The 27,020-nt window shown below is 34.8% G+C and overlaps 6 protein-coding genes across 11 annotated transcripts; 3 read left to right on the top strand and 3 right to left on the bottom strand.

Annotated features, from left to right (window-relative positions):
- Positions 1-414: 414 nt before the first annotated feature.
- LOC142554496 (putative xyloglucan endotransglucosylase/hydrolase protein 32) lies at positions 415-2,672 on the bottom strand. 3 transcript variants are annotated; one of them, XM_075665164.1, is made up of 4 exons: positions 2,294-2,672; positions 2,064-2,164; positions 1,725-1,945; positions 415-887 (listed from the first exon to the last, which is right to left on the bottom strand). In XM_075665164.1, the coding sequence occupies exons 1-4, from the start codon at positions 2,505-2,507 to the stop codon at positions 554-556; spliced, it is 870 nt and encodes a 289-aa protein (XP_075521279.1). In that variant the 5' UTR covers positions 2,508-2,672; the 3' UTR covers positions 415-553. The 3 variants fall into 3 exon arrangements, with proteins under 3 accessions (XP_075521279.1, XP_075521280.1, XP_075521278.1); XM_075665165.1 differs by having other exon boundaries at positions 416-884; positions 2,294-2,671; XM_075665163.1 differs by having other exon boundaries at positions 431-914; positions 2,294-2,664.
- Positions 2,673-4,661: 1,989 nt separating this feature from the next.
- LOC142553521 (vacuolar protein sorting-associated protein 24 homolog 1-like) lies at positions 4,662-7,942 on the top strand. The gene is made up of 6 exons (XM_075663844.1): positions 4,662-4,985; positions 5,085-5,161; positions 5,484-5,586; positions 6,539-6,660; positions 7,157-7,345; positions 7,563-7,942. The coding sequence occupies exons 1-6, from the start codon at positions 4,874-4,876 to the stop codon at positions 7,626-7,628; spliced, it is 669 nt and encodes a 222-aa protein (XP_075519959.1). The 5' UTR covers positions 4,662-4,873; the 3' UTR covers positions 7,629-7,942.
- Positions 7,943-11,054: 3,112 nt separating this feature from the next.
- LOC142553520 (uncharacterized) lies at positions 11,055-14,530 on the top strand. Its single transcript, XM_075663843.1, has 9 exons — positions 11,055-11,394; positions 11,721-11,787; positions 12,434-12,499; positions 12,732-12,825; positions 12,909-13,025; positions 13,330-13,430; positions 13,595-13,669; positions 13,747-13,839; positions 14,106-14,530. Exons 1-9 carry the CDS (start codon positions 11,381-11,383, stop codon positions 14,295-14,297), a joined length of 819 nt encoding a protein of 272 aa, XP_075519958.1. The 5' UTR covers positions 11,055-11,380; the 3' UTR covers positions 14,298-14,530.
- Positions 14,506-16,661, bottom strand: LOC142553519 (alpha-L-fucosidase 1-like). Its single transcript, XM_075663841.1, has 3 exons — positions 15,854-16,661; positions 15,440-15,679; positions 14,506-15,358 (listed from the first exon to the last, which is right to left on the bottom strand). Exons 1-3 carry the CDS (start codon positions 16,456-16,458, stop codon positions 14,632-14,634), a joined length of 1,572 nt encoding a protein of 523 aa, XP_075519956.1. The 5' UTR covers positions 16,459-16,661; the 3' UTR covers positions 14,506-14,631.
- Positions 16,662-19,826: 3,165 nt separating this feature from the next.
- On the top strand, positions 19,827-21,360 carry LOC142554495 (myb-related protein 308-like). Its single transcript, XM_075665161.1, has 3 exons — positions 19,827-20,094; positions 20,213-20,342; positions 20,584-21,360. Exons 1-3 carry the CDS (start codon positions 19,959-19,961, stop codon positions 21,245-21,247), a joined length of 930 nt encoding a protein of 309 aa, XP_075521276.1. The 5' UTR covers positions 19,827-19,958; the 3' UTR covers positions 21,248-21,360.
- A 475-nt stretch (positions 21,361-21,835) lies between these two features.
- On the bottom strand, positions 21,836-25,880 carry LOC142553517 (lactoylglutathione lyase-like). Of its 4 annotated transcripts, none has more exons than XM_075663837.1 (9): positions 25,739-25,880; positions 25,468-25,593; positions 25,068-25,129; positions 24,183-24,243; positions 23,937-24,016; positions 23,782-23,852; positions 23,588-23,677; positions 23,248-23,377; positions 21,836-22,123 (listed from the first exon to the last, which is right to left on the bottom strand). In XM_075663837.1, exons 1-8 carry the CDS (start codon positions 25,838-25,840, stop codon positions 23,310-23,312), a joined length of 660 nt encoding a protein of 219 aa, XP_075519952.1. In that variant the 5' UTR covers positions 25,841-25,880; the 3' UTR covers positions 21,836-22,123; positions 23,248-23,309. The 4 variants fall into 4 exon arrangements, with proteins under 4 accessions (XP_075519952.1, XP_075519955.1, XP_075519953.1 ...); XM_075663840.1 differs by having other exon boundaries at positions 21,836-22,119; XM_075663838.1 differs by lacking the exon at positions 21,836-22,123 and adding an exon at positions 22,590-23,129.
- Positions 25,881-27,020: the final 1,140 nt, after the last annotated feature.

Below are 27,020 nucleotides of genomic sequence, written 5' to 3'. Positions count from 1 at the left end.
TGACAAGAAACCCACGGCCATCTCACAATTTTGGTGAAGAAATTTCGGCCCTTTGGTATCCTTCCACCGCCGCGCCGCCGTCGCTGCACCATCTCTTGATTTTGAAAATTCAGAGGCTACAGTCTCAATGCATAAATCGTTTGGATTTTCTAGTGCAAACCAAACTAGTAAGACAGTATTCGATCGTGAACCTAATTAGGTGATTAAAGGAGAAGAGCCGTACGTAGGGATTTACAAAAAAAACTACCTTCGCGTAAAAATCGGAATAGTTTGGAGTACAACGTAATAAAAGCAAATGTATAATTTTTAGAACATCCTATCAATGTTTTTAAACACACGACGTCCAAGAACAAAATTTTTAAACTTCCGCTGCGTCTTGGATGCGAGAACACGATGTCCCAACACTTACTGCATATAATGTATATCAATTACGTACATTCTTGACAAGTGGGCTCATAGCCAAGACAATACAAATTATAAGAAAATAATGAGAGAATACGACCCGTGCATAACATAAAATATTCAAGAACATTTGTTATCGATTTTCCCAATTTTAGCACTCAGGTGTGAAACTATGATCCCTTAGGACATCTTGACAATAATCATAAACCTTGTAGTTGTTTTGTGCCCAAGCCATTGTGGCATTCTGGCGGCGGCTCAGCCCTCCTGACCTCGAAGGATGACCGGAGACTGGGCGGCACTGAACCAGACCATTGGGATCACAACCACTTATCTTGAAATTGTTGTATTGGCTAACAAAGGGTTGGTAACTGTAGTCAGCTTTGTATTTTCCATTTTCTGTGGCCCACGAAGAAGCATCCCATATTGATCCGTAAACCCACATGGGCCTCGCCGGAAAGGTGTCGTCATTTTTCCTCGGGTACCTTCTTATTGGCACATCATCCACAAAAAAACTGTATTTTAATCTTAAAATCAGGTATATGTAAAAAAAAAACCAATATATTATAATATACAATTTATTAGAGGGAAATGAGACAAAATGAATTATTTGCATGGAGAAAGGATTGTGTCATTCACGAGTCATGAAATGAACGGTCATGAACTTGTCCTTTCCAAGTTCACGGGGTTGTTCATTGTTCACTTTCAGGCTGTGTTTTGCTTGTTGGACCTGATCAGGTAATCTTTTATATTTTTTGAGAAGGAAAATTTTCAATTTTGATCTCACATGTATATCTCATAGCGATTTTGATAATCTATATATAGTTTTAAATTTTAGTTTTAGTCGTGCATATTTCCATTTTGACTATTTTAATTTGAAGCAGTGCTAATGAAGTACCGTGTCACATCAACGTTACGTAAAAAATGACTAAACTTGATATATCGTAGGCCTCCTGATAAATCTGGTGTCTATTATTCGTGCCATTTGTGTTCACATATCTTAGTCTTATCTGCGTCGAGTTTTAACTAGAGTACTCATGTTGGTCACAGTAGACATAAGCAACCAAACTCATGAAATAAGTGTATGGTTTATGTCAGTCTCTCAGCTTTATCAGTGTTCTACAAATTCTTCCAAAACCGATGTAAGGTCGTTATATATTTGGCGTAACTTTCAATTGTATATGTATAGATGTGAGTGTTGTGGATTAATTACTTTTTTTTTGGCTATAAAACATACATATAATATCACGAGAAGGAAAATCGTGTTATTATTTATATTATAAAATAGTATATATGTGCGTGCATAGACATGCAATAGAACTTACATGATTTCATCTGGATCCCAAAAAATGGCATAATTGTGGAAATCTTTGGCGGGGTCGAACCAAAGGTTAAATTTCACTTCTCGGCCAATAATATTGCTTCCATCTCCACTCCCTCTATTGTAAACATTTGTTTGCAGCACGTAAGGCTTGTCTTCTGTTGTCCCAAGAAACTCTATGTCAATCTCATCATGGTTCCCTGGGTAATCTTCATTGTTCGAGAGCTGCCCATGTATATATATAAAGAATTTTACCATTATCGATATATCAGATATATTCGTGCATTATAATTAAGCAAAGAGGAAGCAGAAGCCTGCCAGCCAGCCGGGATCAGTGTCTTACATAAAAGGATGTAATCACTCCAGCAGTATAGCCAGATTGGAGCTTGACGGAGGCACCAAAATAGCCAGACGAATACGGGCTAAGAGATTTAAATCCACTTCCTGTGGTTAAGAATTATCAAATTAAAGTAGCATGATAAAACACATTATGAAACACACACACACACACACACACACACACACACACATATATATATATTGCAAATTATGCAGTGCATGTGTTATGTGTACCTGAGTTAATGTCGAGCCAAATAGTTAGAGTCCCTTGGTCGAGAGTCTGATGCTGAGGACCCCAAAGATTGGTGCACACTTGGTCGAATTCTGTGGAGCCAATTCTTCTGCTGGGGTAGTAGCCTGGAGACGGTGGGCCATTCACATTTGCCTTATTTGTTAAAGGAAACATCAAGATTAGGAAGAGAAGAGAGACAAGCTGGAGATGATCCATGGCTACAAAGTAAGATTGATGATTAATTAGCCTGTTTCGTTTGAGAATTACTGGTTAGAGTTGATCGATATATAAAAAGGTAAGGAGAATGTGTCATGGAATTGTATTGTGTGGTGATATTGTAAATGGTATAGATAACAAGACTGCGAGGACCAACATCAATAGTGACGGTCTAACGAATGGGAGACGGGACAATCCCTACCGATATTTATAATAAAAAGTAATACTTTTTCATGAATGACCCAAATAAGATATTTGACTCACGAAATTGATCCGTGAGACCGTCTCACAAGAGTTTTTGTGAATATGTTTATGTTTTTATATTTTTGAGTACAAATAAATATACAAGAACCCTATATATATGTATGTATATACTATTCGCAAACTTTAAATACGTTACAAAAACTTTCAATGAAAGTCATAAATGTAGAATAAAAAGTCATTATCTTTTCATTACATAAATTCGTCACATGCATGGCCTGAATATATAGTTTAATTTCACGGATCATATATATAAAATCACATCCAATGTATCCTAATTTTAAAATATATACACGTTAATCATAAAATGAATACATAGTTTGCTAAAAAAAAATTATCTGGAATCAGAGAGAACAAATTTAATAAATTCTTTAATTTAACATAATTTCACATGATGCCAGATTTTAAAATTTTTTTTAACTTCGAAAACTCGCAGCCACAACTTATTTTTGTGTCCTAGATAAACTCAAAAAATCAATTCATTAGCACCGTGTGACATGATGCCGGAATATTGCTCGAACTGAGAATAGCATTATTCACTATTAACTTGGTATTAAATGATTTGGTGATTGGTTTGGAAGGAATTAAATAAAATGAAATTTGTTCATTATAATAATCGGGTAGGTCTCTTGTGAGATGGTTTCACAAATCTTTATATGTGAGACGGGTCAACGTCCTTACCGATATTCACAATAAAAAGTAATACTCTTAGCATAAAAATTAATATTTTTTCATGTATGACCCAAATAAGATATTCGTTTCAAAAATACGACCCGTAAGACCGTCTCACACAAGTTTTTGCCATAATGATATTATCTTCTATATATGGAATCTTTTATTTTGCACAAGCAAAAAGTTCTATAATCGAAAAATAGAAATATTAGTGGAATGTTACACAAAAAATGGTTCTATTTAATACGGCCGACATTTAGAGGGCTTAATTAATTTTTGGCTATGAATCGTTTTCTACGTTTTTCAACATTATTTTAAGAGAAGAGGTGAGCACAAATAATTCAATAAAAAGATAAGGGGTAGATAGAACAGTATTTTGAAGTCCATAACACCCCTTTCGAGTGTAGGCTCAAACTGGCTTACATTTGTATGCAAGGCTCCACGGTTCACTGGTTTCGTTGGATGAAGGCGAGGCTTCCCAACATGAGTTGGGATCGATTTTCAGAGGAGTTGATTAAGAGCTGCAGCGGGTACGATGCAAATCCATTTGAATTAGTGGCACGTTGAAGCAAGAGCAACAGCCCATCGATGCTTACATTGAGCGTTTTGAGATGTTGATCGCTCCAATTGGAGACGTACAAGAGAATCGGTGTTTGTAACCTTGCGAGTTGCGAAGAACAACGAATCAGCTTGTGCACACTTTAGCGGATGAATTATTTCATCACATGCTCTTATTTTAAACTAGTGCACCAGTGTATAATATTTTTATAATTCATTTGATTTATATTTAAATGAGGATCAAAATATAATTATAAGAAATAGTTAGGGACTACACTGTAATTTTGATATATAAATTAAAAAATAAATTGAAAAATAAAAGAATAAAAAAATGACATAAGTAAGAATTGAACGTATAATCTAAACCCCAAGAAACAATGACTCTATCCGCTGAACTGCATATAACTTGCATTAAAATTTTAACATTTTATCAATATATATAATTTTTAAAACAGACCATGACACTAAAGTTAGTTATTTTATGTGTTCAAACTTAATAAAATAGTATAGGTAGTATAGATGTAATTATTCCCGATTTGTTTAATAATAATACCTTATTTATTTTTTTAAAAAAAATTACAACCCCTTTTGGGCCTTAAGGATGGTTAATCTGTAAGTGGCCAGCCCAATTACAGATACGTAGCGTAGCCCCAGAACTTTTCTCACCCCCCGCTCGAGTCCTTGGCGAGTCAATACTTCGTAAATATGCATCCTAAATTTCTATCCCTCTTTCTGCTTTTGGTCCCCAATTGGACATTTGATTTGCCGATAATTACGAGCATCAGTTGAGAATCTAACACGTAGCAGCGATCGACCGCGAAATCGAGAGAGAAACACTTTATTTTACCGGAAATCGAATTGATAGAACAGAAATAATGGAAAAAATGATGAAGATATTGAAGCCGAAGCCGAATCCCCAGGAATTGCTCAGAGATTGGCAGCGTCGCCTTCGGCAAGAGTGCCGCAACATCGAACGCCAGATTCGAGGTGTTGCGTTGTATTTAATTTTGTTTAGATATTTTTTTCCTTTATTTTTGGTGGGGTTGACGAGTTATTTTTGTTGCTTTTATTAATGGGCTTGTTTAGACATACAGAAAGAAGAGAAGAATGTGCAGAAAGCCATCAAGGATGCTGCTAAAAGAAACGACATGGGTTCAGCTAAGGTATTTTAGTTAATTTTTTTATGATTAAGGTATTGTTTGACGTTTGGTTTACTTTTTTCTTTGTGATTAAAGTGATTATCGATGGTCACTTGGGGTTGGGGAAATTGATTGATTGCTGCAGTAGAGAGATAATGGCATGGAGTTTGTGTTTGATTCACCCTCCTTGGATATAGTTTTATTTGTATGCAAAAGTATGATTTTGAGAACTACCTAAAATTTTGGAGAAGCTAACTCTTAGAGTTGGGCTACAGTCTACATAAATGTAGACTGAATGTCGGAATATTTTTTTCTGATGTGCTGCATTAATAATTTATTATATCAGGCCCTTGCAAAAGAACTTGTGAGATCTAGGAAAACTGTGAATCGCCTCTATGAAAACAAGGCCCAGTTGAATTCAATATCAATGCATCTTGGAGAAAGTGTTGGTATGATCGTCCTTTTATTTTTCACTTGTATATTGTTTTGAATAAGTGATTACTTGTTAGGCTTGTAACCTTGAAACCATCTTTCAAGAAGAGCTCGACAATATTGGCCCATTATTTGTGCTATATGAACTATTGTGAGATCTAGTGATCAAGGCAAGAAAATTTCTAGTTATATTCAGTTACAGCTAAGGATGGAGGAACATTTTTGTACTTTTAATTCTAGATATCATCATTTTTTCTAATGACCTTACACGTGTTATGCTATATGTGGAGTGGATCAAATATGTATATAGGAGTTGGATATATAAGGGCATCTTTTGTTAGCATACCCTTGATCTGCCTTGTTAAAATGTAGGATGATGGTGTTAACTTTTGGCTAGATATATGATCAGGGTGTCATGGAGATTGTTGTGTTAATGCATTGGCATCTTCTTACCTTAATGAACAAGCTGGCTTATATTTTTGCTGTTGAGATTTGTTTTGCTATCATCGCTTCAAGGTCTATCATACCTTCTATTTGCAACGTACATAGTCTGCCAGATGAGAACCCGATGTTTCTTTGTTGGCTCTTGTTATCTGAGAATTATGAACATTGTCACAAATTATATATTTGTGTTCCAGTCAAAACTAAGAATTCAATTTTAATATTCAAGTGTTTCAGCTTCGGCATTATGTAATTTTACAGAAATTCAAAGGATTGAATAAGATAAACATAGAAATCCCTTTCTAGTGGGTTGATTATTGTTATTTGCGGATGTTATAAGTTGTGACAAGCTGAGAATAAACGCACCCACATTATCCTATTAGACGTTTAATGTAGTGTTTCTAGGAGTTGGAGAGATGCATCTTTTATGTCTGTCTTCTTGGATCTTTTCATTTTGTTTTTTAACTTTTGGAAACTGAGTACTTATTAGTTGCCACTGTGTCATGATCTTCTTTAATAATTTTTCAGCTATTGCCCGAACTGTTGGGCACTTATCCAAAAGTGCTGAAGTCATGAAGCTTGTCAATAATCTTATGAAGGCTCCAGAGGTAGCTGTCACTATGCAAGAATTCAGCAAAGAAATGACAAAGGTAATTTCAGCTTTGTGGCAAGTGGAAGTGAGAAATATTCTTCTTTGTTCTTTTTTCTGAGAGAGACGGATATTTGCTTGGTTGAGCAGGTATTTAATATATACCTTATCTTGGTATTTTGGAGGATTGCCAAAAAGACACCAAGGAAAAAGTGGAACAGCGGAAAGTTTGTCTATAATGTTGAAAATAATGGTTTTTGCGTATGCGATGGTATTTTGTCAAAGTTTGAGTCATAATTGAGGTGCTGTAGCCTGTAGACAAGTTCTGGGAGCGTGTTACTTATTATGGTAGCTTAATCATTTACCGATGATATTTCCAATTTTCTTGCATAAATTAACCTAAAGATTCTAGATTCTACACTTCTTTCGACAATGATGTCAGAAAAGATGGGATAATGGTGTAACACAACACCATCAGATTAATAAATAGGGTCCCAACACCTAATGAAAAAATCTCTTTCATCTCTGAAGAACTAAGGTCCTATCATGTTCTGCAGGCTGGAGTTATAGAAGAGATGATGAATGACGCAGTGGATAATGCACTGGATTCAGAAGACATAGAAGAGGAAACTGAAGAAGAAATTGACAAGGTGTTAACAGCAATTGCTGGTGAAACTGCTGCACAACTTCCCGAAGCAGTCAAGAAGGAGAAGCTAAAGCAACCTGCAACAAGTGAAGATGTAGAGGTACGATTCATTTGTTCCTATTATGGTATATCCTCCGTGGGTGGATTTGGACATTTGTAAGTTTTGAGGGCCTCATAAATTTTGGAGGGATGAAACTTGCTGTTTCAGAAAATGTTTGCAGTAATGTTAATTTTTCTGTTTTGTTTGAAGAGCAACCTCCCCTTTCTTGTAATCTTCCTTTTCCCTTCTCACATCCTGTACTGCTCTTAAACAATAGGAAAATGTTGATGATGAGGAAGAGCTTGAAGAAATAAGGGCACGTCTAGCTAGAGTTCGATCATAACTTAATCTCTTAATCATTTGCTAAGCTTATTAAATACGAGGTTTGTAATTAATCAGAAGATACCGATTTTCGACTCTGATCCTCTTTCACAAAGCGGTATGGTATTTATGTATTCAAAAAACTCTAGCTGCATTGTAAGTATTGTAATACATTCTTGGTTTTGCTCGTGTAATCATGCTTTCTACGCTAACGTCTGGGTTCTTGTACTCTTGTTCGAGGCAGCGGGTTGATACTTCTGTAGCATAGCAGATTTAGTTGGGTTTTTTTTATTACTCTGCGTGAATGATCTTAATCGTAAACTCTAGTTTCTATCATTTACTTCTTTGGGCACAACAAATGGTGATCCAACAAGATTTCTTCAAAAATAAAAAGTGCAAACAAGAAGTAGTAACTTCGACCATTATATGTTAATAATAATGAGAAATAATATGTTACAAGATTGATTAGGAATCACAGTTGATTTTAATTGCTGCTCAAAACATAAGTAAGACAATCGAGAAAAATATGTTTCTATTGTTGTATTTTTCATGAAACATGTAGCAAAAATGATTACAGAAGAAAGAAAATAAAATTTTATTGTTGTTTTTGTTTATAAAATAAATTTTATTTATTAGTTGATATAATAAATACATTTAATTGTAAAAAATAATAAATATCACTCACTTGGTTTTATAAATATATGTGTACAATAATTTGTTTGTATATATAATTTGCTTTTAGTTTTATATATACGCACAATAATTTATTTATTGAAACATGATGACTTTTTTATGTAGTTAAATTTATGTTCGTTGAATAAAAAATATTATTTGAAATAATAAATTATTTATTTATCGATTAATTAATATCTATCTAAAATAATAAAATTCTATGATCTTAACATTATTGATTTATAGAGATTTTATGGTAATTAATGGCTACACAAACATTTTTTAAATAAAAATTATATTAGATCATTTATTTTATAGAAATTTATATTTTATATTAAAAGTAAAAGAAATATGAGCATTTCGATGGTCATTAAAATATATATGACTTCTCACCATTTTATTTCAATTGGAGGGAGACTATTTTTTTTTTTATTTGGTCAAAGGGGTAACTTAAAGGGCAAAATGATCTTACCCATTGTTGTCAAAATAAAATATAGAAATAACATCAAATTTTGACTCGATCCAGATTTGAGCATGTAGGATCGAGTGCTTATCGCTTTACAAAAAGCTATAGCTAGTAGTAATAGTGCAACTCAAATCTTTTAAATCACACAACAGCTCAAGCACCACGATTCGATCGCTCTACCAAGTAGGGACAATTATTGCACTCAACAATCTCCTTCACAATAATTGTACTCCTTGCAATCAATGGAAATCGAACCCGTGACCTTGGCTCTGATATCAATCGTAGGAACGAGCGTTTGTCGCTTTACCAAAAGATATAGCTAGTAGTAATGGTGCAACTCAAATCTTTTAAACCGCACAACAGCTCAAGCACCACGATTCGATCGCTCTACCAAGGAGGGACAATTATTATACCCAACAGAACCGTGTGCTTTCGCACAACACAAAACCTTCCTACTACACTATTTCTTGTTTAATCTTATTTATGTAAATAATTATATAAATATTATAACTGGATCAAATTTTTTCATATTTAGGTCATGTTTGAGTTGAATTTTTCATATTTTGGTCGAGTTTTTCATATTTCGGTCGAGTTTTCACATTTGGGTCGATGTTTTCATACTTTAGTCGAGTTTCACACATTTTGGGTAAAGTTTGGGGAATAGTTTTTATGTCTTAGTTGAGTTTATGTCTGAGTTGAGTTTAGAGTAAAAAATTTATTTTGATTAATTTATGTTTTTATTTTGTGGACAAAATAATAATTAAAATGACTCTTTTTTTGATTTAGAAAATGTTTGCATATTATTTGATTTGTGGGCGTGTCAGGTATAAAGATACACCAATTCGTGTAAAAATAATAAAAATAACTTTTAAAAATCAAGAAAAAACGAATCCTAAATTTGACCGTCGGTTCTAATCTCCTAATACAAATTAACACCAAAACGAAGAAAAATATTGGAATTTGAAAAAAATAAGCCCTTGACATTGTTTATATTTTCAATAAACGGTATGAATTTACAAGACATAAAAATATAACATATAAAGTTGTTGAAATCTGAAACGATGAGACCTAGAATGGTAGAAAATATATTTGAATGCTTGAAAACTAGTGTTTGAAGATTGAAATTTTTTGCTAAAGTGTGTGTGTTCTCTGTGTTGGCTGATTCCTTCATTTTCTTCACTATACGGTGCGATTTCTTCTAATCCTCCCATGACTCACGATCTTTTCCCCTTTTCTCCCACGATCTTCTCCTCTTCCCACCATCTTCTTGACTTATCTGAATAAATTTGAATCGATGAGGATTTATTTGCCACATTTAATGGACTTTCATAAATTAATTGGACCTCCATAATTAAATTGGGTTTTCATAATCAAATATTTTAGCTCAAACATAAAGTAATTGACTTCTTTCACATGTCATTAAAATATATACGACTCCTCACAAATTTATTTTAATCGCACAGAGTGATTTTTAAAATTTGGTTAAAAGTAGTGACTTAAAGGGCAAGATAGTCTTTACGTATACTTGTTAAAATAACATTACATTTTATCCAAATCAATATTCAAACCATGTGTTTTTTTTACAACACAACACCTTACCACTACATTATGTCACGTTTGATTAAATTATTAACATAAATAATTATATACATATTTTATTTGAGTCGAGTTTTACATATTTGGATCGAGTTTAGGTCGAGTTCTCTAATTTATGTAAAAGTTTTCACATCTGAGTTGAGTTTTTCACATTTAGATCGAGTATGAGTCGAATTTTTATATTTGGGTCGACATTTCATATTTTGGTCAAGTTTTTCATAATTGAATTGAGTTTGGGTCGAATTTTTTATTTTAGGTCTAGTTGTTCAAATTTGGGTTAGCTTTTTTACATTTCGATCAAAATTTCACACTTAAGTTAATGTTTTCACATTTGAGTCGAGTTTTACACATTTAGGATGAAGTTTGAGGTGGAGTTTGGGGTTAAGTTTTATGAATAGAGTTGAGTTTGAGATGAAGTTTTTATTTTGATTAATTAATTTTTTTCAATGAACAAAATAGTAAAATTAGATGAATCCATGTAACTTAGTTTATTAACAATTACCTCATTTTCCCCTTCCTTTTACCCCTTTTCCCCGCATTTGGCCCATGGACATGGGATTTGCGTTGCTAGACACCCGTAAATCGATTGTGAGACGGTCTTATTTGGATGATCCAAACAAAAGATAAGTCTTATAAAATATGACTCATGAATTGTCTCACACCAATTTTTACCTTAATTAATTTTTACCTTAATTTTAATTGTTAGGTTAAAAAATGGACAGGTTCAAATAAGTAGCTTCGTGAAAAATGAGAATCAAATCTTAGATTTGGGCCTTCCCACGCCTAATCTTGTACAAACTGATGTCCTTATTCTCCTACTTATTTTGGGCATTTCATCAGAACCCAAGCGGAATTTTGTCATTTCATGTGTGGTCTTATTTTTTGTCTCTGTTTTTGGTGGCAGAAATGTGTTCTGTTTGAGTTTGCTTTTGCTATTGAGTGGAAGAGATTGAAGGTTCCACCTTTTTCCTTTTTAGTTTAGAATTTTCAGTGTTGTGACGAGGGTGTGAGGACGCAAGAGATTGAGTCGAAGCTTTCAGATGGATGCGGACAGGTAATTTGCTTTGAACACTTTATTGATCCAGATTAAAGTTTATTCTAAGAAAAAACTTATCTTGAAGATTCTTACTTACGGTTTGATTCTATGCTATATTATATTTTTTCACTGTGCTTTTTCGTATGATTTATTCGTGTTCTTATCTTTAAATTGCTGAGTTCGAACTCTTTAATAGTTCTTAAACATAAAACAACATATTTTGGTCAGCTGTGCATTTCCATATGGCTATCCCTGGATAATGAATCTGAAACTCCAAGCGTTCCACCGCATGATAGTATATTTCCCTATTGGATTTGCTAAACTTTTCCCCTTTATATTCTCAGGCTAAATTCTCCTCACACATCAGCTATTGTATTTGAAGCCCTCGGCCATCAGCTTCAATTTTCACAGGTAGTGCGATTGTTCATGATTTTTTTTCTTCTCGTTCTATAATCTAAGTTAGATTAACTAATATATACTGTCAATAGTTGCTGTTCACTCCAGTTGGCGTCAAATAATCTGAGAGTAGATTGCATTCAGATCGATTGTCATATTTGACATGCTGTTGTATCCGTTGTTTCGTCACAGGGAAAAATCTTATTGCATGCACTTAGAATATGGAAATTTGTGGTTCTTGTAATCTTTTGAGAATCTCTGGTTTATTCAGATCGATTGTCATATTTGACATGCTGTTGTATCCGTTGTTTCGTGACTTTCGTCACGGGGAAAAATCTTATTGCATGCACTTAGAAAATGGAAATTTGTGGTTCTTGTAATCTTTTGAGAATCTCTGGTTTATCTTCCTTTTGAAACTTAATAAATGCCTTGGTTTTTTTTCTTTTTTTCTTTATAATAAGTTTATTACGCTATATATACTGTAGGAAAGAAATCATCCTTTGCTCCAAAATTAATAGAATGTTAGATTGGCTATGATGAGCGCATATCCTTGATCTTTTGTTTGCTGAGTTTTTTGACTAACTTTTCCGCGAAAAAAAATTTTTTCTTCTGCTTCATGATTGCCTCATTCACAATGATGATTATGCTGCAAATGTGACAGGATCCCAACTCCAAGCATTTAGGGACTACTGTGTGGGACGCATCAATGGTCTTGGTCAAATTTCTGGTAATTTTTTCGGGTGGTGTTCGCTTCCCTATTACTGATTTTTTTTTAAAAATTCCGTGGTTCTGGCAAGAGGGACTAAGATGATAATAAAAGGTAGAATTTTATTTATTACTTTTTCTCTCTCTTATGTTGCATTACATAAATGCTGATGATGAATTAGTTGTTAATGATAGTTAAATTGTCGGTCTTTGTTTAATCAAACTAATAAAACCTGTTTGTGTTCATTATGAAGGAAAAAAATTGTAGAAAGGGAAGGTTTTCTCCATCTAAACTAAAAGGAAAACGTGTAATCGAACTTGGAGCAGGCTGTGGAGTAGCTGGATTTGGTGAGCTTCTTGCATTGCCAAACTTGATCTGAGTAAAATTTTTGGAACATTCAAGATTAGACACTAATGACGAGGTTCTTCAGGTATGGCATTGCTCGGATGTGATTTGATTACAACTGACCAAACTGAAGTTTTGCCTTTGCTTATGAGAAACGTGGAGCGAAATACCTCAAGAATCCTACAAATGAATTCTGATTCAGGTGTCCTTTCTCTTTGTATATCTCTTTGAGTGTGCAGTGTTTTGCATAGATTTTAGTTCTGTTCTTCACCACTTCCCCATGGTTGAAGGAGGGGACAAGTATTAGAATTCGATAGAGGCTACGAGAGAAGATGAGGGGGGTGATTTGAGGTACCTCAATGAATTTTGGGAAGTCAAAACGTGCAAATTTTCAAAATATTACACAAAGTTTTGAAGAAAAAAAGGAAAAACCTAGTTGGAAGTAGAGGCATACACTTTTGGCTCCCCTTTCCTTTTTCCTTACATGATGGTTTTATTTCTTGTAGATTCATTTGGATCCATTGAGGTCGCCGAGCTTAACTGGGGTGATGCTGACCATATAAGGGCCGTCGATCCCCCATTTGACTACATAATTGGCACTGATGTTGTGAGTTAGACAATTCTAAACATTTTATCCTGTTAAAACTATCCTCTTCTTAAAGGGATTGTACAAAAATATTATTGAATGTTTTGCCTTTAACCGACATTGGTAATATCAAGTGCTAGTAATACTCATCCAAACATGACAACTCTTTGAATTTGTCTACGTAGGTATATGCAGAGCACCTTTTGGAACCACTTTTGCAGACTCTACTTTTATTATCCGGACCCAGAACCACAATTTTGGTATTGCTTTTAAAAGTATTTTTGAAGTTTGAACTGAAAGTGATGATGTTCTAATTTGTCAGAACCTTGGTCTGTAGTTGGGTTATGAACTTCGTTCCACTAATGTCCATGATCGTATGCTTGACTTATGGAAGACAAATTTTGAAGTTAAACCTGTTCCTAAAGCAAAGGTAACTATCTTCTGGATATACAAATGTCAAATAAGCAGTAGTTATGATAAAATGTTTGCATCTTGTGAAAGAGTGACATATATATTATATCTGATGGGGTAATGTGTGTATTAAACATCATGGCCATAGCTCAGTTTTAAAATTTTCAATTTTGAGAGGGTCAAGAGACATTGAAGCCCAAATGAACATAAATTAAAGGTCAAGATTTTGTGTGGTGGGTGTTAAACTTTATCTCCTCAATCATCGTCTTTTTGTAATCCATGTAGATGCACGGTGAGTACCAGCATCCGAGTATACATCTGTTTATAATGAACCTGAAGGTTTCGAACTGGGCGAGCAGAGGAATTGATAATCATGTTGAAGAGGAAAAATCTGGAGAAATTATAATAGGGCCAGAGGAAGATGATGACTGTAGTGCTGCTGTTAACAAGGTTGATGACTCAAGTGACCGAATCTAGGAAGGTAACATCCTTGAAAATATCCAAAATAAGAAGCTTAGCGACTGGGAAGCTAGAAGACATGGGGCTATGGCTGCTCGTCTTCTTAGATATGTAAAGACTTCGTAAATTACGCACAAGGCAGTTTCATGTGATGTTTATGCCTTGAGGCGAAACCCTCCACGAAATTGCTTTGATGTATTGAAAATTTTACTCCAATGTCTGCATATGTGAGAAAAGCATATTTCAAATTATATTCAATACCAAATGGTTTAAAAATTATACACGTTGCTCCAAAATACATCAAGAAAAAGAAAACAAGAGATCATTGGAATTTTCATGTGCATTGTTTTCCCTAAAGACTTGCACTACCGTTGAACCGTGATCTAGAGCTAAGCAACGAGGCATACCCAACAACTGAAAACGGATCGACATATAAACCTACATAAGATATCAATGGATCGCCCCGAGATCTAATAATTTCAAGCTTCAAGTGACTGCATGTGACACTTGGGAACAATAACAATCTTTTGTATCCCACAGTCGTGCCCCTTGTGACCTCTTCCCATTCCCCTTCTTCGTTCATGAAATTAAAATGAAATTCCGTCACTCTTTGGCCCATATGTATTGGTTCTTGGATTAGCAAGACATTAAAAGTCACATCTTCTTCAAAATCAAAGAACAATGCCCAGTCTGATTGTGCTTTATCTGGAGCCCAGAATGAAAAAATTCCATCTTCAAGAACACGCTGAGCGCCATATGTAGAACATTTCACACCACCTCTTGTGTTGCTAGCCCAAACCAGAGAACTTTTTGCTAGATTATGTGAGAATATGGAGTTCCGAATCTCTGTAAAGTCTTGGAGGACTTGGATGTCTTCTGGGGATATAAGGCCTGAAGAATTTGGGGGTACATTCAGTAAGAAGAGACAGTTTCTGCCCACGGATGTATAATAGATATCTAGAAGAGTGAGTGCCGATTTTGGAGCTTGTGATGCATGCCAAAACCATCCAGCTCGTATCGAGACATCACACTCTGCAGGTACCCAGTCAGGGCCTTGTGGATCTCCCTCTCCCAAATAACTGAGAGTTGAAAAATAACTGATACTGAGGAACAAAGTTTTCCAAACAAGGGAAAGCAATATTGACTTGAAGCATACTCACTCCTCGATAGCAGCTTGGCCGATCTTTATGACACTGCGATTAAAAAGAGACCAGCAAGTAGTCCTCGCAGCACCAGCCTCATCCCCAATCCACCTCGAATCCGGGCCATCGTCAGAGAATATGATTGCCTGAGGCTGAAGCTGATGAATAAGACTAAACCAGTTATCGAAAAAGTACTCCATGTCCTTCTCTCCCTCACCCTTTGCGCCATCCAACCAAATTTCTTTTATGTCACCATACCTGATCCATTTTAAGTGAATACATTAAACCATTCGATGATTTATCCATAGAACACAATGCATAACCTTGGTGTTCAGCATTATAAACAACAAGATTCAAACATACTCCAAAACCAAACAAAACCCATTAAAAATGAAATAGTGAGAACAACAAAGCGAATCTACTTTGGAATACCAAGTGAGCAGTTCAGTCATCTGCCCCATGTAATACTCATTGTACTCGAGAGTCTTTCCATAACAAGGTTCATGTCTATCCCAAGGAGAAAGGTAAAGCCCCAATTCTAAACCAGCGACTGCTGCAGCGTCGGCAAGCTCTTTCACCACATCCCCTGTCCCATTCTTCCAAGAACTAGACTTCAGAGAATAATCCGTATATTCAGAGGGCCAAAGACAGAACCCATCATGGTGCTTTACAGTGAGGATAACCCTCGAAAAGCCAGAGTCTTTGGCTACAGCAACCCACTGAGTAGCATTGAAGGCAGTAGGGTTGAAAACTGAAGGGTCAGCGTGACCCGTTCCCCACTCCGAATCTGTGAAAGTGTTGGGTCCAAAGTGGAAGAACATCGTCATTTCTGAGAGCTGCCATGAGATCTGGCGTGAGGTTGGGATAGGAAGAACTGGAATCGGTGGGAGTGTCGGGTGGGAGGAAACAAATTTTGAAACTGAAGATTTTGATTCTTGAAAACAGATTGTGATGCTGAGGATGATCAAAACATGTTTTGATAAAACAGATTGTCCTGCGAATGTTCTTTGATTTTCAAAATCAGCAGCTGGTTTCATGATCACGAGTAGTTTTTGAAGGGCTCTTGTTTTTCTTGGAACTATAATTCCACAAGAAAAAATAACACTCCCTGTATTACTCGTCGACCCAAGCAGAGACAGTCGACTGTCCACATAAAAAAGTTCTTCAAATCTCAAGAAATTATGTCTGTTTCTGGACTTTGATGTTATGTGATTGCATTTGAATAAAATTTCGTAGAAAAACTTCAACCGTAAATTTTCTTGGATTTGGAGGAAATTTGTTAATATTGGTTTCGAAGTCCCAAATCTAAGCAAGTCCGTAACTTAAGTCCGCTTCAACTTTCATGTTTTATTCGAACAACAAAGAATCTGGGAGCCCATCAAATTCGAAACTTTTTTGATGGGCTTGGCCTCAATTCAATTGGACAAAACTGAATTTGGGCCAAGTCGACCCGTTGAAAAAATTTAAGAGCATGAATTTCAAAAGCAAACCAGGAACCCACCAACCAGATCTGACTAACCCCTCTTTTGAAATGGATTGATGTTGATGTGATTCATTTAAATATTATTCGAATACCACAGATTTCCACTTTTAAATTAAAATCCCAACCTCACGTCTAATATTTTATCCATAAACATGTTATACATTTTCTGAAATACAAATATCTTAAATGTACATCTAATTAGCTCGAATTTATGTACGTATGTCCACGTAATATCAGGAATAGATCTTCTGTGAAACGATTTCACAAATTTTTATCTGTGAGACGAATCAACTCTACCTATATTCACAATAAAAAGTAATACTCTTAGCATAAAAAATAATATTTTTCATAAATGACCCAATTAAGATATATATCTCACAAAATACGGCCCGTGAGACCGTCTCACACAATTTTTTTTTGTCTCACACAATTTTTTTTGCCTAATATCAGAACAAAACTCAAAAGTTCGAACCTTACAATTCAATTAATAAATAACGAACAAGGAAGTACAATCCAAATATAGTGAATTATGAAGAAATTCACCCATCTTATTCCAATATAAGTAATATTTGCTTCGTGACTTGCGATGGTGCAATTAACACGAACATCTATACGATCTGACTGATATAATATCTTATACATCCAATAAATAAACGTCACATCGATCGGTGCTATATAAGTACTAACCACCATATTAAAACTATATATATATATCACAAGTGTTACGTACTTTAGCCGCAACTTTCGATTGTTTTAATAATTATGCTAGTTGATGACTGAAATCAATTATTACATGTAACATATGTCCATAATGCGTTTTCTCTGTTCAAATTTTTTTTTTACAAATTTATCAACAATGCCGGCCGAATTTCTTAAATAAAATCGAGGGAAGAAGTTAGGTGGATTGAGAAGAAAATAAAATTAAATTCTTAACCCATTTCCTATAAAAATATCTCAAAAACAAAACAAAACAAAACAAAAAAATTGTTCAAAAATATAGTCTCTTATATTACATAATAAAATAAAATAGCGCATCTAGGGAAAAAAATATGTTCGTGTGAAAAACACGAGTCAAGAAAAACAAAATCCCAAAAATATATATTTCCAAATAAGATAAATTTGACTTTGTGAAGTTGGTTAATGAACTCACCAATAAAATAACTAAACCATTTTTGTCTATAGAAATAAAATAATTTCAACCATAGTTTACCAACCTATATTAATTGAGCAAAACAGAAGTCCTCGTCTTAGCCTTCCAAAGTAAATGGATGAAGACATCTGTCTCCTTTTCCTTAATTTTAAATGCAATCATATGATATGATCCACAATAATAATTATTTTCAAAGATACCCTTTTACGCCTTGGCTTTTATTTAAGCAAAGATTCGGTGTCACGCGATAAAAGACAGAAAATTATGAATAATAAATTATTCAAACTTCTATATATATATTTCCGACCCTTAAAAATTAAGTAGCTTAGCTTGGACATTGACACAAACAATAAGCTAAAACATTGTTAAATAAGAGTACTTCGGGTTTATGTGAATGAAGGAGACTTAAATAAGATAACTTCGGGCGATGACATATTTTTCCTTAATTAATGAATTCAACTCGACGGGTTCGACCGGACCGGACGCGGCTTCCAAAATTAGAAATCTAGACAAATTAATGAAAGAAATGAATATAGTTGACAACTGCAGATATTGATATTGCACAGATAATGTAATTAATTACTTGAGGAAATTGGTAAGTGGAGGAGCTACATGCGGCAGAAGGAAGTTGTATGTCTTTGTTCAAATAAACATATAGTAAAAACTTTTGTATAAATATATTGATGTTGCTGAAATCCGCGATGGTAGCTAGGAGGTCGGATCTTCGTTTAGGAAGCTCGGATCAGACCTTCGAAAGATAGCTGGGAGGTCGGATCTTCGCTTGGGGAGCTCGGATCGGTCCTTCGAAATCCGGAAGCACAAACAGGAGTGTTAAAAGGGGGTCGGAAGGTTGTTCCGGCGTAGCCCCTCCGACGCTCAAGTCAGAGAACAGAAAACTGAGAGAAAGTAATGTGTGTGCTGAGAGAATGTGAATATATGAATGCATAAACAGTGAACGAAACCTGATATTTATAGGGGAACAATATAATTCTGATTTGATAGGTTTAGATCATCAGAATCTTAAAAGATTTGAGTATATCTTGTGCCAGATTTGGTTAGATCTTTAATGGGCTTTATTTTTCTGGCCTTGGATTTCTGTGGGCTACGCGCTAATGCCTGAGTAAGAGCTCTCGCAGGTACAAGCCTGCCTGAGGTCTGGACCCCATTGAGCTCGGCGTGGGACCTCGGCCGAGACGTTTCCGATCACATCGATACCATAATCTTGGAGGTCGGCTCGGCCATGTGTTGGGAGGTCGGCCAACCTCTATGATCGACGGAACTGCTGTTATGGGAGGTCGGCTGGGATGATCTCCCATATGACCTCCCGTGCTTCTCTGAATGTCGGGTTCTCAACTAGATGGGCTACCGAGAGCGGGCCGAGCCCATCCTCAATCCGGGGGTATCATATATATTAATTAGATCAACATAGACATGGTCGTCGGTATGCAAACGCATTTGGAAGAAATAGAAAACAAGAAAATTAATGACATCTTTTGAAGTAAACTTGTTGGTGTCGGCCAATTTTTACAGCTTCAACTTTTGATGTTTTGGTTCTTTCATGTTAAAGTTGCTTGTCTCAAATTATGGAACTCACAGCACAGTCAAGTGTTTAATATTTTTTTATCAATACATTACCATGTCCACTATGCATATATTAATATTAAAATTTAAATTTTGATGAAACTTGAAACCTATACAAATAAAAGATATATATATGTGTGTGTGTCTCAATGACTTGAACACGAAGTACCTCTTCAAGAAATACACTAAATAGCTAGGTATTACATTTTACTGTTTCTCGATCAACATAAATCTCGAAAGTCAACATAAAGAGAAGACACTGAAACACCATCACTGCAATGCACATGAAACTACAATAGTCAACAAATTTAGACAGAGAAATCATGGGAAGAGCTCCTTGCTGTGACAAAGCAAATGTGAAGAAGGGGCCATGGTCGCCTGAAGAAGATGCAAAACTCAAGGATTTCATCGAAAAATCTGGCACTGGTGGGAATTGGATTGCTCTTCCTCAAAAAGCTGGTAATATATTAGAAAGTTAACTTCGATTATAAACCAGAAATAATTAACTATGTACGTCTTCGTGTGTGTGTGTATCTTGTACTTTTGTTTATGAATTTTGATTTTGGTGTTGAATCAGGTCTGAAGAGATGTGGGAAGAGCTGTAGATTGAGGTGGCTGAACTATTTGAGGCCTAATATCAAACATGGTGAATTTTCTGATGAGGAAGATAGAATAATCTACACTCTTTATGCCTCCATTGGAAGCAGGTAAAGTTCAAACCAGCACATTAATATTAATAATGTTAAGCTTTGAATAAAACGGCCGCGAATTAAATCCCAGAAACCAACATTATTCCATCTTGGATCATATATATATAAAAGCAAAATGGAAACTGGGAAAACTTGAGATTATATAGATGTGATGTATTTGTACAACATTATGCATGCATGTCCAAGTTTAAATTTAAAAAATACTGGTGCTTAAGGAACCATTTTTTATTGTAACAAGGTGGTCAGTCATAGCGGCGCAATTACCGGGGAGAACCGATAATGATATCAAGAATTACTGGAACACCAAGCTAAAGAAGAAACTGATAATGGGAATTGTTCCATCAAAATCGTCAACATTTTCAGGAACCCTTCAAGATTTGATTCCTCAGTCTCAATCTCTGCGTAATCTGTCTCATTTGTTAGATTACACCTCTGTTTATAGTACTCAGGTTTTTAAATCTCTCGGAAACACTGTATCCATCCCAGCCCCACAAAATAATTACAGCATTGATGTTCCTTTGCCTTGTACAAGCCAGTATTCCTTTAATACTAATCAACAAAGCCTAGGGGGTTTTGTTGATTTCCAGAGTTCTTCTTCATCCGTGGGAAATTATATCATGATCAGTAATGCTAAAGATCATTTCCAACAACAGATGGGTTGTCTTCAACATCCGGGATTCATCTCAAATGCTGGATTGGGAGAAGGCCAAATCGCAAATTTCATGCTTGATCAGTATGATCAAGATCAAATTATTGGTGCATTGATTAGAGATCAAAAGGGAAGTGAGATTTTGGAAAAAAGTGAACTGTACAATGATCTTGAGGAAGTTAAGCCAGTGACCAGCAGCAACTTTTTGTTGAATGATGAAATTCATGGAAGAGAGGGTATGTACTACTACTGATGAGACTGAATCAAGTACAATCAGAAAGATTTGAAGAGGGCATGGCGATGCAAGATTATTTTCAGTGTGTGGGGCTTTCGCGTTGTGATGTAGAATTTACATTAAAAAAACAACCCGCCTATAGATGACAGTACATATTAAAATCTAGCTTCTTCCTTTTGTTGCTTCTTCCTTTTGTTAATCTCTTTTAGGGAAGTTCATGGTTTTTTTATATGTTTCTGTGCCATTTTCTGTGTCAAATCCAATTCACGAAGCTATGTGATTAAGATTTCAAGATCAAACATTGTCTCGTGAATGTTAAAGAAATACATTCAAACAGTTGGGATTTTGCACTTGCCTTTTGTGGTTTGATCTCTCGTATTACAGCGCATATTCAACGATATTCATCGGTTCAAACATATGAGATTCACACTCGACCATAGTGCAGTAGATTGTAGGGTACAGACATAACTGAACTTCTCTTTATTTATTATGTCTTAGTTGCACAAACCCTTTTTCGATCACACATGCTCAATCTCTCTTCATTGATCTTAACAAATGGTGGTAGCAAAAGTACTTTTACGCAACGTTTTTGCCATTGATAATTGATTTATTACTTAATAATCTTCTCGTGCAATAATTTATAAAATACAATATAACATCTTACAATTTATTTTTCTATACTCGAAGGCATGATACACAACTCGCGCCCAAAATCCATACTTAAAAAAAAAAAAAAAAAAAAACCTTCTTACTGTTATAGTAACAATAATATAATTAGTAAATTATTATTATTATTATTATTATAAAATATGTTATTATAGAAGAGTTCGAGGACGCGGGTAGTGAAGGCAATCTCATAACGAAGACAGATTCCACTTTGCTACTAGGTACTGCCTGCCAATAAGACAGAAAACAACAAAATCTTAGTTTTATTTCAGCAAAAGCCTTTACATTATCCTAATTAAAAGAAGCATTAAAAAATAATGCATAATGCACTGTACGTGCATGTGAATTAAATAGATTGCCAGAAAATGATTAAGCCCATGAAACATAAAAAAAATTAAAGACGACTTCCATTTCACGGCAACTTATGTCCACCAATGATTTTCTTGGTCTATGGTTGATCCATATATATTATATATATATATATATATAGACACACACACACACACACACACACACATAAACTATGGTTCAACTTTTCTTTTCCTAGGGACCCTAGTACCCAACACAGTTGACTCTTGCAATGCATTACTACATAATGGGACACACGCAGCTAAGGGACGAGTCCATGCACACACGCATTTATATAGACATATATGTATATAAATACTAAGCTTAAAAAATTTTATCACGTGAAAAAAATCAAACCATCAGTGTTCAACTAAATGAAAAACCGCCCCTTCGCTTAAAAAAGTGCAAAATCCCGGACCTTTTTATCATGGAAAAGAAAGGTTTTCAGCGAAATCCAGCAAGGAAGAAACAGAAGTAATCAGAACCCATAGTACGTTCATGTTCTCATTCTAGATTAGATTAAGGTTTCAACACTAAATAGGCACGTAAATATTCACATTATAGATTAAATTAAGGCTTCAACATTAAATACTGATTGACCATGTTGGCTTTTCAAGGGTACTAGGCAATGTTACGATTTTACATCACCTCTACAAAGAATTATAAAATGACTTGTACACTTGAAGAGACTCTTTTACTTTATATACTAGTATTTTATGTTTGGGCTCTATTCTTGGAACTGTGGCCTCATAGCCAGCACATTCTAACAGGGATGCATATTCAAATGTCTGGTGACACAAACTTATTGGAATGTCCTTGGCATATTGAACTTAACTTCTATAAAACGTAGAAATTTTGAAGTTGAGTTGGTTGGCAGTTTGCTTTCCTAAATGAGGAAATAAGTAGGCATCATAGCTGATTTCCAAAGTAAAGCAACCACAACGACGAGCCCACATAATGAAATCAATATGTAATTCAATTTATCAACCGATGAGATGGTAAACCTGAAACAGGTGCGGAGGAGTCGGGTCACACAGCAGCTGCAGCAGTTGTCTTGGCAATAGTTTTAGTAGTCAAATATTTCGATCCAGTAGCCATCAGGATCCTTAATGAATGCTATATTCTTAATTTTTCCTGAAATGAGTTGTCGTATGTCAATCGTGAATGACCAAAATAATGTTATGAGATCGGATCAAATCAAATAAAAATTATGCAAGAACTTTACATGTGTAATATTACAGGAAAAATATCAAAGCTGCCAACTGATGAGCATACATTAAGATAAGATTAATCCATGTTCTCAAAACATCATATTTATTTCATGAACTAGACCGAAAAATTTACCATCATCGGGTCTTTTTACAAACTCCACTCCCAAAGTCTCAAATCTTTTGCATGCCTTGTGCACATCATCGACCATGATACCAATGTGTCCTATAAACATGTTGACACGTGTTAGGAATTTAATAGTCAGTATAATAAAGCATGAGTGCAGCAAAAGAAAATAATAATATTTTAAACTCAGACATTTGATATACCAAAACCACGAGGTTCCGAGTTTCCGTTGTGATAACCCTTGAAATCAGGATCCGTTTCACTACCCCAGTTACTGCAATAAACTCGGGAAGTTAGATATCATCAGAGAATTGCCTAAACAAAATACTTCATAGTGTAGAACAAAGTTAGCTCTCACTGTGTCAGCTCAAGTGTAGCTTTATGGCCAAAAGTCCAGGCAGTTCGTTCAATGGGATCACTAGGTGCTGATGATGTTTCCTGAACCACAAATGCATGGATAATTTAAAGGGCTGGTAAAACTAATGTCTTCGAATGAACCAAAATTGATAAATATAGGCATACACAGCAGTCTGAAAGATATCAGTGAAATAGCAAACGGAAGAAAAAAATTTAAAAATTTCATGCAGTGTGTTAATAATTTTACCTCATACCCCATGAAGTATAAGGTAAACTTCATCTCTGGAAAATCTAACCTCTTAAGCAATCTGTAACCAACAAAATAACCAACCGGGTTTTCTTCAATCTGTCCATGATTTCAACAAGTTTGATGAAAAAATCACATGGCAAACATAAACCATCAAATGACGGGACCACTGAGAAAATCATTACATTGCCTAAAGATAGGAGGAAATATAGATAGAAAACTTAACAATATGAAAATGATGGTCGTTGGAAAGGTATTATCCAGTTATCAGATAGTAACTAGTTAGTTCGTAAGAACAAGAAAGATGTTGCAGTATCAATATTTTGGACGGGTTACTTCCCATCAGCCCAAACTTTTGGAAAAAGTGATTTACAACACTGTATTGTCAAAAGCTCAACACTCTGTAACTTCATTAAACTGGTTTTGTGTAGGCTTTGTCGTCTAACTTTCGACCCTCATACACATATGTTGATTTCAAGCATGCATTTTTCTGATCTGCCGCTTAAATGTGAGTTTAGAAATATTGTTGTTGGGTCATCTCCAATAAGTTCAAGCTTTCAGAAAAAAATGGTTTCCAGCAAAAGACCACTAACACCATATGCAGGTGAATAAGATAAGCAAAAAGCTCAATATCTTCGAGATCACAGTCTTCAAAAGCGTTTTCAGGCAACTATTTAATATAGAGAGGGATGCCAGGAAAAAAAGAAGAAGTATGGATAGGATTAACTGAAAATCCATAACAAGTATACATGCACGAGTAATGAAATGGCAGAATTGAAGAAATGATTCAGTAGGATGCAATTATCGAATACACATCGAGATCCAGCGTATCTAACAGGAACAAATGGGATAAAAAATCTTCCTGAAGAATATAAGAAAACTCACGACATGCCCATTATTCGTGAGTAGAAATCTAGACTGACTTTTGGGTCCTTTACACGAAGCATCTGAATGAAAAAACACGCTTGCGTCAGCAAGATGCTCAAAATGAGAATTCTTATATGCAACTAGCTTAAAGGAACTAAATATACACAAAGTGGAAACGATGATGAAATAAGCTATTCCAACTCTATTTGACGTCAAATGACAATGTCAATCCAAATAGTGGATTTGGCAGCGTGAATGCAAAAATGTGGTGTGATTGTATTTGTAATATTTGGACACAATGATGAAAATACAGAAAACAAACCACAGAAATCAAAGACACTAATTAATTTGAGACATAGCCTGTCAACAATTTCAGTTCACAACCATAACAAGTAAAATCAAGTTGTAGAAATCTTACAGTTTGCTGCAAGAAATAACCTTTGGTGGCCTCATCAAGAGCAGTATGGATACCTGGGTTGTTGGAGTATGACTCCTTAGACGCCATTGCCCTGGTTAATATAGATATTCTGGGTTGGCTAAAAACCTACAAAACAAACAAAAATGGAACCCAGGGAACAAGCATTTGGAGATTCAGACAGAAAAGACAACAGAAAAAGGCCGATATCAATTGGTATCAGTAAAATCTGGAAGTAATGCAGATGCAATGATTGAAAATGAGAGTTTTTTACCTTTTGATTAAGAGTGAAGAGTGTGGGAAGTGGAACTGTGTGCAGCTTGCGTACGGTGGGGTGAAAGCGGTGGAGGGCGGCGGCGAGGGGCGATGAAGCCATTTGATAAATAATGAATTTGGCCTACCTGTCTACGATTTTATCTCAACTGGTACATGGACCGCATGCATTACATGGTTGTATAATATTTTTTATAATTATTTGATTTATATTTAAATGAGAATCAAAATATGACTACACTGTAATTTTAATATATAAATTAAAAAATAAATTGAAAAATAAAAAAAATAATCTCAATAAAAATTGAACCTATAACCTAAATACTAAGAAATAAATGGCTCTATCCGCTGAACCACATGTAACTTACATCAAAATTTTAACATTTTAATAATATATATTATTATTAAAACAGATCATGACATCAAAATTAGTTAATCTAATTGCCTCAACTTTACTAAAATAGTATAAAAATATAGATATTTCCTGAAATTCTAGTAATCTATTTCTATTTATTGGTAGTCCGTTTCGTTCAAGTTCTCGGGGACAAAATCAATTTTTTTAAATAACGTGATGCCAACATGATGTTAAATGGCAATTCCAACCCCAAAAAATTCTAAATTACATGACAGTGGAGTAGTTTCTCATAAATTAGGGATTCTATCGTCACCCATCGAACTTATAATTTACGTGGGAAAAATGGAGGACGTGGGTACAGTTTTCTTCAACAACTTTCACCATCAGCTTGGCATATGGATTTTCATTCAAAGCACCGAGACCTGTAAATGATAAGGTTTTAATTTACGATTATATGAGTACAAATTATTAGAATTACGGTTATGGATCAAACATTTCTTTGCAAATGGGTTTGGGGTGGTCGGTGAAGTAATTGAAACTATATTCTCCATACATTCAATTAAACATTTGTCTATTGATAAGAGTTGTCGTGAGACGGTCTGACGGATTTTTATTCATGAGACGAGTTATAATCATGTCAATATTTACAATAAAAGTGATATTTTTTATGAGTAACCTAAATAAAATGTTCGTCTTACAAAATTGACTTTGAAACCGTTTCATAGAAATTTTTGTTTTGTTTTCAAATGAATTTAATTTGGTAAATTAAACCATATGTATTTACTATTCGTTGTTGATCATATAGATGTTGCAAATGGATTCCTGAAGTTCTAGAGAACGATATTTAGGTAACATTCTACTTCCTATTTCAAAATCTCATAAACATTTGCTCAATTTTTTTTAATCACATCTATGTATTAATATCCAC

This window comes from Primulina tabacum, chromosome 8 (genome assembly GCF_025594145.1).
Source record: "Primulina tabacum isolate GXHZ01 chromosome 8, ASM2559414v2, whole genome shotgun sequence".
In the NCBI taxonomy this organism is placed as follows: domain Eukaryota; kingdom Viridiplantae; phylum Streptophyta; class Magnoliopsida; order Lamiales; family Gesneriaceae; genus Primulina; species Primulina tabacum.
This window is presented reverse-complemented; position numbering and strand designations above follow the sequence as displayed.

What these genes read in the sequence shown, in the direction of transcription:
- LOC142553521 (XM_075663844.1), top strand. Translation starts at nt 4,874, where the DNA reads ATGGAAAAAATGATGAAGATATTGAAGCCGAAGCCGAATCCCCAGGAA. An exon ending in ACGACATGGGTTCAGCTAAG is followed by an intron (nt 5,162 to 5,483) that starts GTATTTTAGTTA and finishes TTATTATATCAG; the next exon opens with GCCCTTGCAAAAGAACTTGT. An exon ending in GCATCTTGGAGAAAGTGTTG is followed by an intron (nt 5,587 to 6,538) that starts GTATGATCGTCC and finishes ATAATTTTTCAG; the next exon opens with CTATTGCCCGAACTGTTGGG.
- LOC142553517 (XM_075663837.1), bottom strand. Translation starts at nt 25,840, where the DNA reads ATGGCTTCATCGCCCCTCGCCGCCGCCCTCCACCGCTTTCACCCCACC. An exon ending in TCACGAATAATGGGCATGTC is followed by an intron (nt 24,244 to 25,067) that starts GTGAGTTTTCTT and finishes TGTTGGTTACAG; the next exon opens with ATTGCTTAAGAGGTTAGATT. An exon ending in GCTACACTTGAGCTGACACA is followed by an intron (nt 23,853 to 23,936) that starts GTGAGAGCTAAC and finishes AGTTTATTGCAG; the next exon opens with TAACTGGGGTAGTGAAACGG.
- LOC142554496 (XM_075665163.1), bottom strand. Translation starts at nt 2,507, where the DNA reads ATGGATCATCTCCAGCTTGTCTCTCTTCTCTTCCTAATCTTGATGTTT. An exon ending in GAGTGATTACATCCTTTTAT is followed by an intron (nt 1,946 to 2,063) that starts GTAAGACACTGA and finishes ATACATGGGCAG; the next exon opens with CTCTCGAACAATGAAGATTA. An exon ending in TGGGATCCAGATGAAATCAT is followed by an intron (nt 915 to 1,724) that starts GTAAGTTCTATT and finishes ATTAAAATACAG; the next exon opens with TTTTTTTGTGGATGATGTGC.
- LOC142553519 (XM_075663841.1), bottom strand. Translation starts at nt 16,458, where the DNA reads ATGAAACCAGCTGCTGATTTTGAAAATCAAAGAACATTCGCAGGACAA. An exon ending in ATGACTGAACTGCTCACTTG is followed by an intron (nt 15,680 to 15,853) that starts GTATTCCAAAGT and finishes AAAATGGATCAG; the next exon opens with GTATGGTGACATAAAAGAAA. An exon ending in GGCCAAGCTGCTATCGAGGA is followed by an intron (nt 15,359 to 15,439) that starts GTGAGTATGCTT and finishes TTCAACTCTCAG; the next exon opens with TTATTTGGGAGAGGGAGATC.
- LOC142553520 (XM_075663843.1), top strand. An exon ending in TGGTCTTGGTCAAATTTCTG is followed by an intron (nt 12,500 to 12,731) that starts GTAATTTTTTCG and finishes TTCATTATGAAG; the next exon opens with GAAAAAAATTGTAGAAAGGG. An exon ending in AACCTGTTCCTAAAGCAAAG is followed by an intron (nt 13,840 to 14,105) that starts GTAACTATCTTC and finishes TAATCCATGTAG; the next exon opens with ATGCACGGTGAGTACCAGCA.
- LOC142554495 (XM_075665161.1), top strand. Translation starts at nt 19,959, where the DNA reads ATGGGAAGAGCTCCTTGCTGTGACAAAGCAAATGTGAAGAAGGGGCCA. An exon ending in TGCTCTTCCTCAAAAAGCTG is followed by an intron (nt 20,095 to 20,212) that starts GTAATATATTAG and finishes GTGTTGAATCAG; the next exon opens with GTCTGAAGAGATGTGGGAAG. An exon ending in TATGCCTCCATTGGAAGCAG is followed by an intron (nt 20,343 to 20,583) that starts GTAAAGTTCAAA and finishes TATTGTAACAAG; the next exon opens with GTGGTCAGTCATAGCGGCGC.